The 17,021-nt window shown below is 29.6% G+C and overlaps 2 protein-coding genes across 2 annotated transcripts in view; one reads left to right on the forward strand and one right to left on the reverse strand.

The window, feature by feature from the left end:
• The window catches only part of LOC116768247 (protein unc-13 homolog B-like), a 169,376-nt gene that overhangs the window by 54,805 nt on the left and 97,550 nt on the right, over nucleotides 1-17,021 (forward strand). Inside the window, exon 17 of the mRNA XM_061523446.1 lies at nucleotides 72-412. Within this exon, the coding sequence (XP_061379430.1) occupies nucleotides 72-412 (341 nt within the window). The remainder of the gene's footprint in view (nucleotides 1-71; nucleotides 413-17,021) is intronic.
• On the reverse strand, nucleotides 5,530-8,478 carry LOC116768248 (uncharacterized). The gene is made up of 5 exons (XM_032658927.2): nucleotides 8,210-8,478; nucleotides 7,945-8,136; nucleotides 6,966-7,110; nucleotides 6,153-6,286; nucleotides 5,530-5,957 (listed from the first exon to the last, which is right to left on the reverse strand). Exons 1-5 carry the CDS (start codon nucleotides 8,264-8,266, stop codon nucleotides 5,742-5,744), a joined length of 744 nt encoding a protein of 247 aa, XP_032514818.1. The 5' UTR covers nucleotides 8,267-8,478; the 3' UTR covers nucleotides 5,530-5,741.

Consider the following 17,021-nt stretch of genomic DNA (forward strand, 5'->3'; position numbering starts at 1 on the left):
ATAATAAAATGCATTGAGATTAGGTGTTTTCATTAAATTGACTAAGTTTATGTTACATCATTTTTATACAGAGCAAGCTATGGATAAATCAAAAGTGACATTTCACGAAGAACGAACGACTTACCATGAGGTGCCAGATGAGCAAGACCGGTTTGAAAGACAGGAATCATTTGATCAGGACACAGAATTCCCTGATGATCAAGATCAATATCAGGATGAGACGTTCAGGGATGACGAGAAATTTGTTGAGGAGGAGAGATTCAACGAAGCCGACGACCAGTATCCTGAGGATAGTGTCTTTAACGAAGATCAGGAAAGGCAGGAGGACGAACCGTTAGACTTCCAACCAGAACAACCCAAACTCACAGCGAAGCAGAGGTGGCATCGGGCTTACAACAAGATCGTCATGAACGTGAGTAATTTATATTAATAGCAAGTAGAATAAGTAGATTAACCATAAAAAGTATACAGTTAGATCTATAGATCTATATTTTAAGTTATACAAGCTTCCGCCAGTGGCTTTGCTGACGTGGATATTAGTTTTGACTAGATACCCAAAGTATTAAGTCTCGACGTTAAAAAATATTAAATCCAAAATTCAGGAAAATTTATTAATTTTCTATTTGTAGTATATAACTTTATCTTATATCACAATATTTTTTTGGTTTTATAATTTATTATTATTATCTGTAAAATTTTAATTTTTATTATTATATTTTAAATATATTTTATATGAAACAGAGAATTAACACTGAATAAAGGACGATATTAGAAGGTAAGTTTAATTTAAAGAAAAGCACTAAGAAAGAAGAATCTAATATCCCATAATTTTATTGCTTCTTTTTAATTACGTATAATATAGATGGATAGAAAATTACCCAAAGGACTATTTTTGTAGTTAATGGTTATTTAATTTAAATTTTTTTTCAATGGTTTTTGTTAGCCTTTCTTGACTAACAAAAAATGAAATGACATATATATTTACTGATCTTAATAGACACAGCTTGTAAAGTATTGATAAGCTTACATGAGATTAATTAAACAATTTATACCTAAGACATAAAATATGTACAATCGACAACCTTTTGTGGTAATGGCAGCAATAAAAATCCGGCTCGTCTATAGAACATAACACTTGAGTATACTTTACGACTGTCTGTATACTTGATCAAGTTATCACACAATCGAAGTTAATCAAAGGTTGTCTAGCGCGGTTGGTGTCAGCACATTGTTCTTTAAGTGTATTTCTATTGACAAGTACAATTGGCTTTTTAAGCTGTGCTCATATATTTTCATTGAGTCACATTAAATATTTATATTTTTAGATAAAAAAATTATTTAGTTAAAAAGAAACTGACTTTATTCGAAAACCGTCGTTGTTTTTCTTGATTATATAATAAATTGTTTCGGCAGTGACACGTCATACAAACTATGGTATTTAATTCCCGCTGCGAAATAACGTTCAGATATAAGTAACCGCTGGGAAATGTGAAAATGCTGTTACGTTTCAGAACTCTTAATGTTTTGACCTTCGTAACAAAGCCTTCGCAATCTACAAGCACTTGTTACGTTGAATTACAAGCATCATGTGAACGAAACCTTAGCAATTATTCGAACTCTTACACCCTCTCTACCTATATTTTTCTGTTAATAATGGATATTATAAGTTTTTTTAAGGATACGTAAAGGCGCATTTCTGATATGATATATATTTGTCCACACTCAATCTAATGAATATTCCAGTTATATTCATTAGATTGAGTCCCAAAATTGATTTAACCTGGGAGACCCTTAAAAAGATTTATCGTAAATTTATTTCACACGTAACTTCATTACTTTCTATTCAAAGCCAGAAAACTGAATGGGGACAGGAAATCTTATAACTATATTGATTAAGTAAAAGCTTGTGTTTATATATCTACGGACCTATAAAGTTAATAAAGATATTTACTCAGACGAAGTAATAATTTACAAAGAATTAATTTAGTATATTTAAGACGCGTACACATTTTTGAATATTTTGTTTATATTAAATGACCCTTGTAATTAGTATTGAAATCGTGTTCTACCCAAACAGTATGAAATAGATTTTATTAGGATTTTATCAAATTAAAAGCAATTAAATGTTTATATATTTTATTGAAACTAAAAATGTACGTAGAGACGTATAAGTTAGTGATTTTGTATTATACGAATGCTTAAGATGATTTTTTTAAATTTATAGTTTGTTGATATTTCAATGGAAACATTTTGATTCAATAATGTTTTTCCTAGTTAATCTTAAAAAACTAAATCATCAATATTGTACATTTTGTCGATCACTCTACACCCTACTGGTTAAGTGGTGCCTCCCGCGGCTCCCTTAACGCTTTTGAACCCGATCGCTTCATTAGTTACTCCACACGAATACCTTCAGTCCGCAGACAGACCTTGTAGCGTACGCACATTAAAAAGTCAAAAAGAAAATTAGTAAAATAAATGTCGCTGGATTTTTTCGAGGTCGCGATAATACTATCCTGCGGGCGGCCGTGGCCGTAATTCCGACGCGCGCGCACCTATCAGCTATTTGTATGCAAATTGGTTTCATATCGTCGCTAAACCTTCAATATTTGTTAAACTGTTGCAAGTTAAACTGTTTTTTATTTGGACAAAATGGTGAGAAGCAAGAAATGTCAAGCGGTCAGCGAAGCTGATGTCCGCCGTGATCAAACCTTTCCAGTTCTTTCGAGTGCTTCCAATGCTAGATTGAGAGTTCGACGTGGTTCGAGTTTGACCGATTTGGACAAGCTTCGGTGTAGTTTAGGATCCAGTGGGGGTGGGTCTATTGGGGATCTGATGAATATGTTCAGTGGTAGTGCAAATTCCATCGGAAGTGATACATTAGTTGCAAGAACAGTTCCGTTAGAGACTGTACGACGCAGTATACCACCTATGTCGACGCCACCACCACTTCCGCCAGCATCACCACTTCCGCCACCATCACCACTTATACACACGTCTAGACCAGTCGGTCCCTTGACGATGGCACAACGAACTTTGCGTTTCAGTAGATTACTTAAATATCAACCCTGTTCAAGTGATGTTGTAATTTTATTGGTGAGTGTTTTATAATTCCATTACATTTACACAAAATATATGTTTCTTATGATCAATCACCCAAATTGTCCTTCATGGTAATGTTACACTCAAATATCATCTATTTCATTATCAAAAGCAATAACAAAATGACAACTTTCGTTATCATTAGATATTGCTTGTTAAATACGATATCCTGAAAAGCTTTTTAAAGCGAGGACATTTAACTATTCTAGTGATAAATCTCGAAATAAGGGAAATATTTTGACGTGAAAATAACTTATGGTTTCGTTAAAATAAGTTTTATACAATACAACTAAGTAATAATCTTCGACATTGATCATTTTAATTTAATGAGAAGAAAACGAATAACCTTGGTAGGTTTAATTGATGAGCATTAATCTGATTATAATATCACGGGAATACGCTTGAATAGGCTTCCTCAAAACAGGATATATTGCTACATATACAGCTATATGAAAATTGTCAGATCTATAAAAATATAATTAATATACCTACATTTCGAGTTCTATAAAAAAATATGAAGAATAGGAATCAATTTCTGATATTAAATTTTTAATTAATAAGAGTTTTAAAGACTATTTTATTAACTTCGAGTTCATTCGTAAACACTAATATTTTTTCTTTTTCTATTTTAAAGATATCCATATATATATAGTATGTATATATTTTATACGTAAAATTTATTTTAAAATAATGTGGAGAGTTTTACATCTTTTAGCTTTTTGTCGTAAAAAAAACACATTTGTAGCTACACCATTATCTTTACCGTTTCCAGCGAGCAAATTAATCCTTATCAATTTAATGACCCTTGTTATCAATTAAAGGCGCAAAGACCTAAATTTTATGTTCTTTTTGTTGTAACTTTTTATAGTCTACTAGCTGATACCTGCAGCTTTGTCCGCGATTTAAGCTTCTTTGAGACACGCGTTATCATCCTTATCAGGTTTCATTTCATTTTTCGAAGACCCTTCCATCAGATCCTGCCCTGGTGATAAGGGAACTACAACAGGAAAATGGTTTTTCATAAAAAAAATAGTGTCTAATATTATATTACAGAGTAACTGGCGTTGTCTTAGCGTATAACAATCATGTATTACAATTTAAGAATTCCTGTTTCTTTTAATGTATTATCTACCTGCGTGTGAAATTCAAGTCAAAATCGGTCTTTTTAAAAAGTGGCCGGCACAATAAGAAAAACTTTTTTTTTATAACCTTTTGCCGAATGTATTGTATATTTTCATAGCGACAAAATTTTTAATTTGGAATTACAAACACTTCGGTTTTATTTAGTAATGTAGGTACATTTTAAGTTGCGTTCCAATTATGTTTAAATTTCATTCTTTCCAACTGCCAGAATGGGTTATTTACATAATTTTTTTCATTAAAATAAAATTCGCTCTCAACGGTTTTGTTATACGTATAGATTTTCTAATAAAATTGACACGGCTTACGAAAATATTGTTTATACAGTACACACATGTCTATTATGTTAGTTCGACGGTATATTAGAAAATATTCCACCATTGAATTATTAGTATTTATAAATGTTCTAAAAATTGTTACATTATTTCCATTCTGAACCTTTATAGTCTACTTATTTATCCTAAGTGCAACTGATATTATCTAGCACTTTATCTCTTTATTCTTAAGTACAAACGATAATATTGCGAATTGATTAGGTAATAGAAAATTTGAGTTCTTGGAACATCAAGTATTTGTGCTTATTTACTATCAAACGTTTACCTTTAAACTGATCAAGTCCGTGACTTTTATTAGTCTTTAAAACAAAAATAATATTCTATAAAATAATTTTCATAATAGATAAATATTATAAACTTTGTAATAGAGAAAGTTATTACTTATTACTCCAAACCAAATTAGTTTTAGAAGTATACAAGAATATTTTTTTTGGCTTTACAAATCAGCATTTTATTCGGCTTAACTGGGAGATTACACTAAAAATAATGAATGTTAAATCATTCAATTTCTGTTATTAAATAATTATGCATCTGGTAGTCCTATTTCAATTTCAAATCGTTGCAAAATAGATATGTTAATTCCTTATAAGACTTTACTACTAATGAATTTTCTTTGGAAATAAACTTAAGTGAGGGAAGTTTTCGTATAAAAGGTTCAATATTGGAACTGAAAGACTCGGTAAAACCTACAACAATCAGCAACGCAAGGAGCGGTACGAATTGTCTCATTCTGCTTTCATATTCACACCTCGATTTACATTGCAAATAGTGAAGAACTGTATACTTAGTAGGACTATACATAAGGTAGACACATATTAAATATTTATTTATTGTTTATCTTTAAAACTTGTAAGTGATAGAATGCTTGGTGTAAAGTTATAATATTAAATTGTAGAATACATTTAGATCATATTGTCTGCATTCAAAACGGACGAGCAAAGAAAACCAAACGTTTAATTTAAATTTTATTAAGAATTCACATTAAATTAATTGTGGGAATAAAAAACGTAAAACCCATACATCTTCATCGAAAGAGAGGTGTTTTCAAATTGTTATAATGTTGTTAAAGTTTAAAAACAATTTTTATAATGATTAAATTCGTTTGTAAATTTTTCTTTTTTATGTTAGTTCCAGAACCAAAAATCATTGATAATTGAATTGTTATTAGGCATATTTCTTCATGAATTTCAATAAATATTTAAGTTTTGGCATTTCTATGTTGTGGATACATCTGTTGAAATCTCCAATCACTTTTACGGAATGCGTCATCATTCTTGAGATAATATCTTTAAGACACACACTAAGATCTGAAACCTCTTTAAATCCATGTATTGCTATTTCAGCCATCACGACGGGAAACGGAGATGTTTCATAAAGGAACTGAAAAAAAAAATGCAAATTATTCACTTTTTTTTTAATTTGAAAATCCGTTGGGCATATGTGTTTCTTTGAGCAAAAAATTCCTTACCCGTATTTTGCGACTTCTACTGTCATTTCTATTGTCATACATGTCGTTTATTCATAAAAAATTCATTACAAATTTTATCACGTATAAATTATACCGTGTTTACTTACCACAGTCCTTTCGAGATCCTGGCTCTCGTGAGAACAGTTGCCGCCCACTTGTTGTTGTTTCTGACATTCGAATAATTTGGAGGCAGAATATTTCTTGAGGTTTTCCAAAGTTTCGAAGTGTACTTGTAACTTTTCTGTAACAAATATTATGTTTAGTTAGGGGAATAGAGTTGTTTTGATAAGGAGTAAATTTTATGAGTAACTTTTATTAAAAATGATCTTCGAATTTTTCATAACTGAAACTAAAATATTTCAATTATTGTACATTTTACCCTACATGATTACTATTTAGCAACCATGATCACTGGCTGTCAAAATGGACGTATTTTAGTCTGGCTATACTTAAATAAATAGCAAATATTTTTAGACTAACCTAATATCATACATTTATTAAACCAAGTCCAATGTAGACTGAGATTGAATTTATATATTTTATTGATGTCCAAATAAGTGTAATTTTACTTTCTTATTTATTAATGAACCTGAATAAATAATAGCAACTTATGCATATTGCTAAGTTATTAAATAATTTTATGAAAATGATGTCAGTGGCACAAATTGTTGAATGGGAATTGTTCAAACACGGATTGTTTTCAATACATCCTGTGTTGTTACGGTAGCAGAGGCGTGTAAACAAGGAAGAAAATGACTAAATATGACGGTTTCAAATGACAAACAAGCGATTATAAAGGGAATGTTAGATTTACTAAATTAGGTCATCTCGACTTGTAAGCTTCCTAGCAGATTATGTAAATTTTCTGCAATATTGTAAACTTATTTCGAATTCTGACAGGTTAAAGCATAGTATTTTACCTGGCAAACGTTGTACTCTCTGGTATCCCAATGCAAGACATAACGTTACATTTTCATCCGCCAGTTGCAAATTCTCTCCCAACAGTTTCACAATGCTCTCTTTACAATAAGTACCATTCCGAGGTTTACGGTCGTGAATTATTACCTTTAATATAAATAAAATTACCTTAAAATACTATATAAAATGCACCAACCAATATCTTGCTTAGCATGTGTACATATGTTAAAATCTATACGATAAGTATACTTAAAAATAAAAAAGACCACGATTTTGCTAGCCTTGTGTGTATAGCCTTAAACATAAGTATCTGATCGGTGTAATATGTACTGACTGCTTTATGCTCAGTCTGACTGACTGACTCACTCCTCGACCAGTGAATATTTAATAAATTTTTGATATCAATATTCGGTTTAATAGCCAAGAGCTAAGATGAAAACTTTCTTACAGACATTAATTCAGCAATAAATTTTGACTTCCTTGTAATTACTTAAAGAGTTAATAAAATTTGAAAATTTGTTGTCTATGTCCGTAATGTAAATATGTATGTTCCCAATCTGTCAGGTCTACGTAGAATTTAATAAAATCCGTTTAACAAAAATATATAAACAGCCGATAGATTTGAATTATATAACGTGATCAATAATGTGTGCAATTAGAAGGAAACTTTATAACTATGAATCCGTAGAACTAGTCTTTGGTTCATGTTTTCTTGAGTTACTAAGAGCCAGTTTCCAAGTAAATGGCGCGTTTCTTTTACACTATTTTCCTCCTTATTCTTTCAAATGGACCTCATATTTCGTATTTTCCAACCATTCCGTTTGTTTTCTAGAGGCAATATTTTAAAAGTAGTTTTCTTGAATTACAGACGTTTAATGTTTGTTGCAGGACATTATTTTACAATTAAGTCTATGTATCTGTGTTTTATGTCGTTTTTCAATAAAAGTCTTTCGATGTTTTTTTGTGTATTAAACGAATTACCTGGAAATATAGGGATATTTGTTCGAGATAGACAGTCATGTAATTAATAGCTTTGTCAGCTTCATTTTTCATTAATAGTTTTATTTGTGACACTAAGGTGTCCATGTCCTCTCGGGATTTTTGCGTCCTTGATTGGATATCGGCTATAAGAGTTCTGTAGCCATTTATAAGATTGTCCTGGAAATCTGTGGTCTGTAAAAGTATGACATTATAATTTCACTCTTGATTTACATACATATTTTTAAATATACTTTATAAAACTTACTTGTAACGTAATCGCGATAAGGGCGGATGCAACCACATAATAAACCTTATGATTCATTGTTTAGGATTCACTTCACATATCAAACTATAACTATTATTTATATTAATAAACGTTTGTCAAATAACTGAAGATTTATACACGACACACATATATTTTTAAGATATACAGGATGTATTTGTATAGTGTCTAGGCTTTTTAGTTCCTCTTAAATGCTTCCGATTCTGGGACTTTCAAACGACTGCTTGTTTCTTTGACTGTGTCTTGTTTTGCTTCCAGCCACCGTTTGATTGGGCATTTGTTATGCTAAAGGTGTGTTTACACGGTTTGTTAACACTATTTTATTGATTAAATATGCATTTCTAGGATAATTATTTTTTTCCTTAGTACATTCTATAGTTCAGACAAAAGAAATGTCAACCGATTTAAATGTAATAAAAAGGTTATCTTTTAATAGAATGACTTATATTAAAAACAAGTTAAATGTACATGTGATCATAACCTTACATTTAGAACTATGACGATGTTTGTTTGTTTATGCCGTAGTTTATACGGAGTTAGATTGTTTTCGTTAATTTCTTTTGATTACACCTTGACAATGTTCTTAAACACTATTGTTGTCTATGTTCTGATATCACCCCTTTTAGTCATACTGATGATGTGAGGTTAATGAAGTGGTGCATTCTTTAAAGAAATTAATAAGTGAAATGTACATAGGTACATACATATGCGTGTTTATGCATTTAAAATTGATCGCCTATACCAAGGAACATACAAGGTAATATTTAGAAAATCGTGTTTACCAAATTTTTCATAACAATATAAGCACGATAGGCTATTATAAGGAGCGCTATCTGTTGGAGTTAGAGAGAAACGCGTAAACTCTCGCGTAAATCCTTCGAAACAAAGCCACGCATCGTCGATAGGTGTCGCTTATTTTTAGAATAACAATGTACACGGTATTATAGTCAGCATATTTATTTTCTACATATATTTTATTTTATTATTTCAGATACATTATTTTTAGCTCAAAATTAAGTCTCGTTTTTCTTTATTTTCATCAACTATTGTTTTATATAGGTTTTGTAATTGTTGTAATATTTTAATACCACATTGGAAACGTTAGAAAGAGTGCTTATTTATACATTAGAAGTGTTCATTCTTATAATTTTTTTGGGTTAGCACTAAAATTAAAACATTTTCTCCATGTATTAATTTTAATGATAATAACAAAAGTATTGAATAATTCCTCTCCAACCAAAAAATTTGGTTCTATTGTTAGACCTAATATTTCGTTGTTCTTAATCCGAATCTGGCAACATTGACAGAAATATTTTAAAAATAGTAATACTGTGAACAATAACCCTCTCTCATTTAATGTGAATTGTCTTTATTTTGTTGTATTTTTATATTTTAATAGTATTATATAAAGCTGTTTATAGTGATATTTATACTACCATAGATTGTGTAAAAAATTAAATTAATTTATTGTAATTATAAATTTGGATCATCCTTTTTCTCTTGCCTATTTAGGGACTGTCCCCAAAGCTTGTCTGTCAGACATTGCTTTAAGCAATAACACAACGTTCGCAATTCGCTTACGTTTGTAGCATTTAAAAAAAAGACTACGTTCTGTATTGAATTGAACAGATATGCCTAACACAGAGAAAATTCCTGGATACATTTTTATATATAGATAAATAAATAGCTTGGAAATAACGTATAGATGATTTAACCCACAATCTCTAAAACGAAGAAGATTGACAGCAAACGTGAAACACGCGAGCAAAGCCGTGGATACTTTATAGTTAATGTATAATATAAATACCGAAGCGGGTGCAACTATTGTATGTTTATTTGTACATAGAAAGATACAGTGAAGGGGGAAAGATCGATATACAATGGCATCCTTGGCTTGTTTTTTTCTCTTTTATTCCCGAGGTTTCTTTGAGCGTTATCTTGTAAAATATAAGAACTGTAACAACAAACGAAGCGCATTGCCAAGCAATGTGTTTTCATTGAACTTATATGTTAGAAGTGATAAATGTATAGCTAAAGTTGTTGAAGGTTCTTGTTTTCTGTTACAAGTACTGAACAGAGCGTTTGAAAAATGTTAAGCGTTTTACATAAATGTGGGCTTTTATTACATTGTATACATTATAGCGTTATATAATAATTAATTTTTTGTTCTCAATGAAAAGATTAAAGGCACGTATTCCCTTATAGTCCTTAAGAATTTTTAACTCAAACAAAATGTCGGCTAAAATTTATATTCGGTGGATTATATATAAAATAATTTAATATTTCAATTTCATTTTTAAAGAAACGAATTTTATATAATTAAGTTTATTTCTACGAGTACAGTTATCTAACTTTAAAGTCAAGTAGTCAATTAGATTTTTTCGTTGACGCTGCTAGTACGGCCGACAGCTCTTCGCACTAATTGAACAATTGGTACGCTGGACCTTATTTGTCTCAGCAAAATATTTCACATCAATATGAATTAATGCTGTAACACTATTCCATGAGATTAATGTCGGATTGATAGGCATGTTTGAAATCCCCGAAATACGTAACTTAACAGAAAATTAACGTCAAAATTGTGGTTAAAATATTTGTCCAGTTATTACATCAGAAATTCCACTGAAATCATAAAAAGTTTACTATATACATATAGTAAGACATAAATAAGGAATAAATTAAAACAATAGAAATTAAAAGTATCTAATATTAAATATATTTCAGACGTAGAGTGTATTCGATTTGCATTTTCCCATATTTTAAATTAATATCAATAATAAGTTAGTAACGTTAAATAACAAAGCTCTAGTGAACCTGAAATTTTATCCCGTTAGCAACATTAAGTAAATATGAATTACTATTTTAGATGTGCTTCCATTAAACATAAAATTTCCGGTCTCCGTAATGGAGTAGCCGTGTATGATATTTTAGACCAAGTTAGTTAATTTATTAGGATTTATGTGCATATATATTAATTTGTGAAAGAGCCGCGCATTACAAATATTCCATTCCATATAGAAATTGTTATGTTTAAGTTATAAAGTTGTTGAACATTTCAAATACAGTAAAGATAATTGTTGCCAGAGAATTTCCAGACTTCAAGTTATTTTCTATCGAGTGGCGACATTGCGCAACTCTTGCCATGTTCCTTTCAACTTTTCTTTTAGAACCACTTGTGACAATTTTGTCTTAAGATATTTTCGGGCTTTTCCTTTTTGTGTTATGTCACTTAATGCGGATTTCTTTTGGAAATTCCAATGAAGTTAAACTTTTATGACCATATATATATATATGACGGTAATATAAAATTTATTACCTCCTGCCGATAGACGGGGAATTATTTGTTTAGTTCTTGACCAGTTCCGGATCTTTATGTGGCTTTTAACCCAGATTCCGTGACCTTTTGCGGGATCATCTCGTAGCTTTAATAAAACCTACTTAATTTAGCTTAAGTTTTATGTCTTCTTAAACAAAATTTGTAAGCCCGTCTCTTGTTCTTGTTTCCTTAAATATAAAAATACAAACGCCTAACAAACAAGATATTAAAGGATATAGATGGGATAGTTAAGAACACAAAAATGTTTTATTCCTGTCAAATGACATGACGTCATCAAATATTTTGTACTATTGAGGTAGGGACATGGTATATAAGGACAAGTTTCAGTACCGATACAAAGTAATAAAACCCAGTGTTACGAAAGTATTTAAACAATATGTTTGTATGAAATCGTAATTCAGGGAAATGTATTGACTCGCCCATGTGAATAATTGGTGCAAGCCGGAATTTAAAATATAACATTGGACTTTAATATATTATCTGTGTGTCATTACCTAAATTGCATTTAAATGTTTATAGACTAACAGTGATTTAATACTTATTATAATATTATTCGTTTTTTATGTACAATGATTTCTCTTTGGTTGTGTCTTCAAATAACAAATACATAATCCATAGAATATATAAAGCTTTGGATGTAGGAAGTTTCTGGACGCATGAATCGAAGATTTTTGAACGGAAACAATGTATTTATTTCAGTTTAGAAGGAAAATGCCGTTTTAAATCTTGGTATAGAGAATAAGCAATTTAGGTTAAAATAAATTCAAAGTTAAAATAAACGTCAATAACTTATCCTAATTCTGGAATTATTCTATAATAATAGTGAACATAAATACTAACTTCATATTGCCAAGTATAAATTCAGTTTAAGGCTTAAGATACACCACGCTCGTTAGTTACTTCGGAACAAGTTTCAATAGTTGTTGTTATTGTATTGTTGTACTTACAATGATAATTAATATGTTAGATATATTATTGTAAACATGGTCTAAACATCTGTCAAAAAAAAACATCCATTCATCTAATTTTACGAAGGTGGAAGTATTAAAAGCATTTATAGTGGACGGGATATACATTATTATACTTTGACAGTAAAATTAAAAATTCTTTATTTAATTCATATTTTTTAAATAAGTGAATATTTCTTTATCTCTTTGAAGCAAAACACTGAGCGTTTTAAAGTTTAAATTGATAAATATCCCGTTAAGTGCACCAGTTGTTTTCAACCTGGCACCGGAAATATAAAGGTGACTGAACACAGAATCCCGGAATATACCGGGTTTATTTTTGAGCTGATTCATTATAATTTCAACCTCAAAGCGAATTTAAACATACGGTTACAATCTATATCGGCTTCTGATTGGCTATGCGTTAGTAAAATTTTCCAGTAGACGAATTTTATACAGCTATTTAGGCGATAATTAGATAAGAAAGTACAATGATACTAATTTTTCATCAACGCCTGCCATCCCTAGAGATTCTTGCGACAGAATGTAATATATATTTTTCTCGTATGAATTTATATGCCAACAAACAATAACGCAGGTCAATTTGTCTGATTACGCAATAGACTCATAAAAATTATGGAATTATAATGTCAACAGAATATACTTGCTTCTACTATCCGATGAAATAAAAGTAACACTAATGTTTGTTTAAGTAAGACGTATTTATAGTAATAGTGTGTACTCATACTAATAGCTTTTTCATTTATCTATTGAGTTTACATTTAACTTCTATCAATTGGATTAATAGCCTTCACAATATCCGCTACCCAATACATTTAATGGTATTTTACAATAGTCGCTACGTCTTAAGTGTATTACGCAAGGAATTTATCTAGATAACAAGATAGCTTTTGTTTTCTATTTATTTAAAACACTTTAACTTATTTAGAACGAATATCCTAAGTTAAATTTCAATAGAAGATAGAGAGTAGTTACTGGGGAAAAACAATTTGTATTTGAAAATATATAATGGAATGTTATATATTTTTTTGAACGTTAACGCTGACACGTTATCTGCTAAATTATTTAGACACGTAGTCTTTTAAACTTTACGTGTCTAAATTTCTATCTAAACTCGTCTAAGTCATATTATCTATGTGTCTGTAAAATATCTGGTACATTATCTATGTGTGTGTAAAATAATTTTTGCTCAACTAATGTTTATTCTTTTGACTTTTCTCTAATAGATAATCAATTAATTGTTTCTTCAAAACAGTAATGAATAAAGAATTAGTTTGGGTTACTTGTCAGCACATAGTATGTATAAAGTATAATACACACTTACGGAAAAAGAAAGAAATAATTCAAATACCAATGTTAATAGTATCATAATAATGTTAAATAAAATCTATAACAAATTTCATAGTCAGCTCATAATTAACAAATAAAATGATTCAAACGTGTCGTAAGTGGACGATAATTTCTTTAAGATTATAACATTAACATAATTACCTATATGAGATTTAAGCATATAATTTAAAATAAATTGGTTACGTTTCGTTTTGAATTTATAAAGATTACATGCGATGGTTAAATGGTTTCCGCGCCATTAGCAACATAATAACTGTCATATTTTACTCGTGACGTCAATTATATTATATAAAAGGGTTTATACCTATACGGTAAGCGATATAAATATTTAAAATATGATCCTATATCTCGACTGCGGTAAATTCCATAAAGAATTCATTTTAGATTAGATTTCATTTAAAATAATAATGTTTGATCAATTGTCTGTTAAATTTAAATTAATATTAATAGATTAGTTACTTGTAATTTTATCATATTTTTTTAGTTTAATATTTTGAATCGTTTAATTTAAACAACACTATAATACCATTTATGGAATAGATCTATTCTCAAAAGTGAAGTAAATTATTGGCTAAATTACATTTAGTATGCAGGTAGCCGTTTTATCTACAACTGCATTGCAAATTGTTACGAGCGTTGGAAGAGAACTGCAGATATACATCTGAATATAATACAGAGTTAAGCTTTGCTTTAGGAATTATAATAAAGTATGCAGTATATTCAGCTGAAAACATGACAGTCCGAGTTTATACAACAAATAGAATGAGCTGTTACAGTTATAGTGGTATATAGTTTATGACAACAATCGAACATCAATGTCCTTAATTTCAACCCTTATTATTTGAATATTTTATCTCTACATTCAATATTTATAACAAAATTAATGAATAATATTAAAAAGCTTACTTTAATAGCTCACGATACGACCTCGACTGCACGCCGTGAAATTCCAGTGATTAAAAAAAAACACTGTTTAAATATTATTCATAGTCGTGAATTAACTAACTCAGGGACTGAAGTTTTATATTCAACCCAAAATAAGGACATTATAAGAAAAGGATTAAATAATACTAGTAAGGTGTACATAGAGAAGAATCTTTTAGGTGAACAATAAAAAGAAGTCACCGATATCGTCAAAGCGTGCTCTTAAAAGCTAAATGTTCCTTTTAAAGAAAGAATATTTCTTGTTTAACTTCATTTGGTACTGCCACTTGGGACGGTCTGTCTGCAATTTTATTATTAAGTAAATTTTCATTGTTCTCAGCTACTTAATTGGCTCAAATAGGTATTGGAGTTTCAGTCTGGATATTGCTATATCTTTCCTTTATTAGTTCCTCGTGGTTTCAATCTTGCGTTGTAAAACGTCCGAGCATTCGAACTTGGGGAATAATTCACACTCGCCTACAATTTGAAAATATTTGAGGGATAAACTTCCTCACAATGATCAAACCGTATTGTCTTTATAATTCCTTTAATACTTTCTATAAAAAGAAAGGCCTTTTCATTTTAATGATATTGCTTAATAAAGTCATGGTACAATTTCTATAATTTGTTGTCAATCAATTACAATACATATTAAAAATGATATAATTAAAACGATTTGTTTAAATTGATTATTATTTTTAAACAGATCTGTAATTTTGAGCTTGTATAATCATGTATAAACAGGCTGGGGGCAGATTTGATTTAATTTACGTAAAATTAAGGAAGGACCTTTAATAAATACGCCCTTAATAATTCCATTTATGTATATCTAATTATTTAATTTAAACAGTTTTGTTAAAAAATTTCCATATCAATTAATATTATGTAAATTCAAATGATCCGGAAAAGGCTATAAAAAGGCAGATAGATGTAATATTAAAAAAAAAATCTGCAATAATTTTGCTTGTTAATGTTAAGTACAGGGGTGATCATTATTATTATTTATGATTCATCACTGGAAAATGGAAAATAAAATTTTATTCACATAAACGAAAAAATCAACGGCCGCTAATTAAAGTGTAATTGTAAAAATTTGTAAATATATTGAAATATTTTCATTAATCAATGTTATGAATAGAGTTTACTGAAATTTTTAATAAAACGAAAATTTGTTATTAGGAATGATGCATCGGTCTTTTTGAACACACACTTTTTTTTTTTCATTCTGCTTCTATTCGGCAAAGATCGAAACTGATTTCAAAGAGCACTAATGAAGTGCAGATATCAGTCAATGTTGGACGTATTGGGTTTTTTATTAAGACCCAATTTCAATTCTATGCATATGCATATTATGTACTAGAAAAGTTTATAAAAGCATCATAGAAAATGATTTGAAATAAATATATATATAAATCATATAATATAAAGATGAGCGTGATATTTTATATCTCCGATAACTTTATTTTCTATTGAACAGCCCTCCACTTGATGTTGACAGACCATTAACGAAGAGTGTATGAAAATGCGTGTGTATTACAGATTTTATAACAAAAATACAGACATTTTTATACATTTACAGGCATTTAAACTTATAATTTTTGTGTTTACAAATTAAAAGGTAATAAAATAATTCATAGTTTAGAAATTTCATTACGCTGTTTAGTTTATCTCAAGAGCTGAGGTTCCTTAGTCATCAAGTTGAGTGCTTGATAACTTACTGTCATAACTTCATATGTGAGTTTTGAAAGGACTTTGTAAGGTCTGTTATAAGTTATTATATAATTAACTAACAAGTATTCTCTGTAATTATTACTTTATCTGTAACCTAAATGAAAACACATTGTGTTGAAAAGATCGTAAAATTTTTGTAAATTTGTAAATTTTTTTGTTGTTGTAAATTTTTTGGCAAGAATTCTTTAAGTAATAGTACCGAAGGCAAGTCTAGGTTATAAATATTAAGGACTAAAATAACAATAACGCTATAATGAGATCTAAGATTTTCGCGAGTATTCATTTAAATGAAACTAGTATTATTCGGATTTACTACGCGTATATAATTCAAACGTATTCGGAGGTTTAATTGCAGCTCGAAGTCTGTTTAAGCTTTTATCAGCTTTTCAGCCACAAGGGTTTAAATGGCCTGAGCTAAAATACTACGATTAATTGCTTTCAGCTATATCTTTCCCTTTCTCGTTTAACATTTGAGTATTACTTT

This window comes from Danaus plexippus, chromosome 19 (assembly GCF_018135715.1).
Source record: "Danaus plexippus chromosome 19, MEX_DaPlex, whole genome shotgun sequence".
Taxonomy (NCBI): domain Eukaryota; kingdom Metazoa; phylum Arthropoda; class Insecta; order Lepidoptera; family Nymphalidae; genus Danaus; species Danaus plexippus.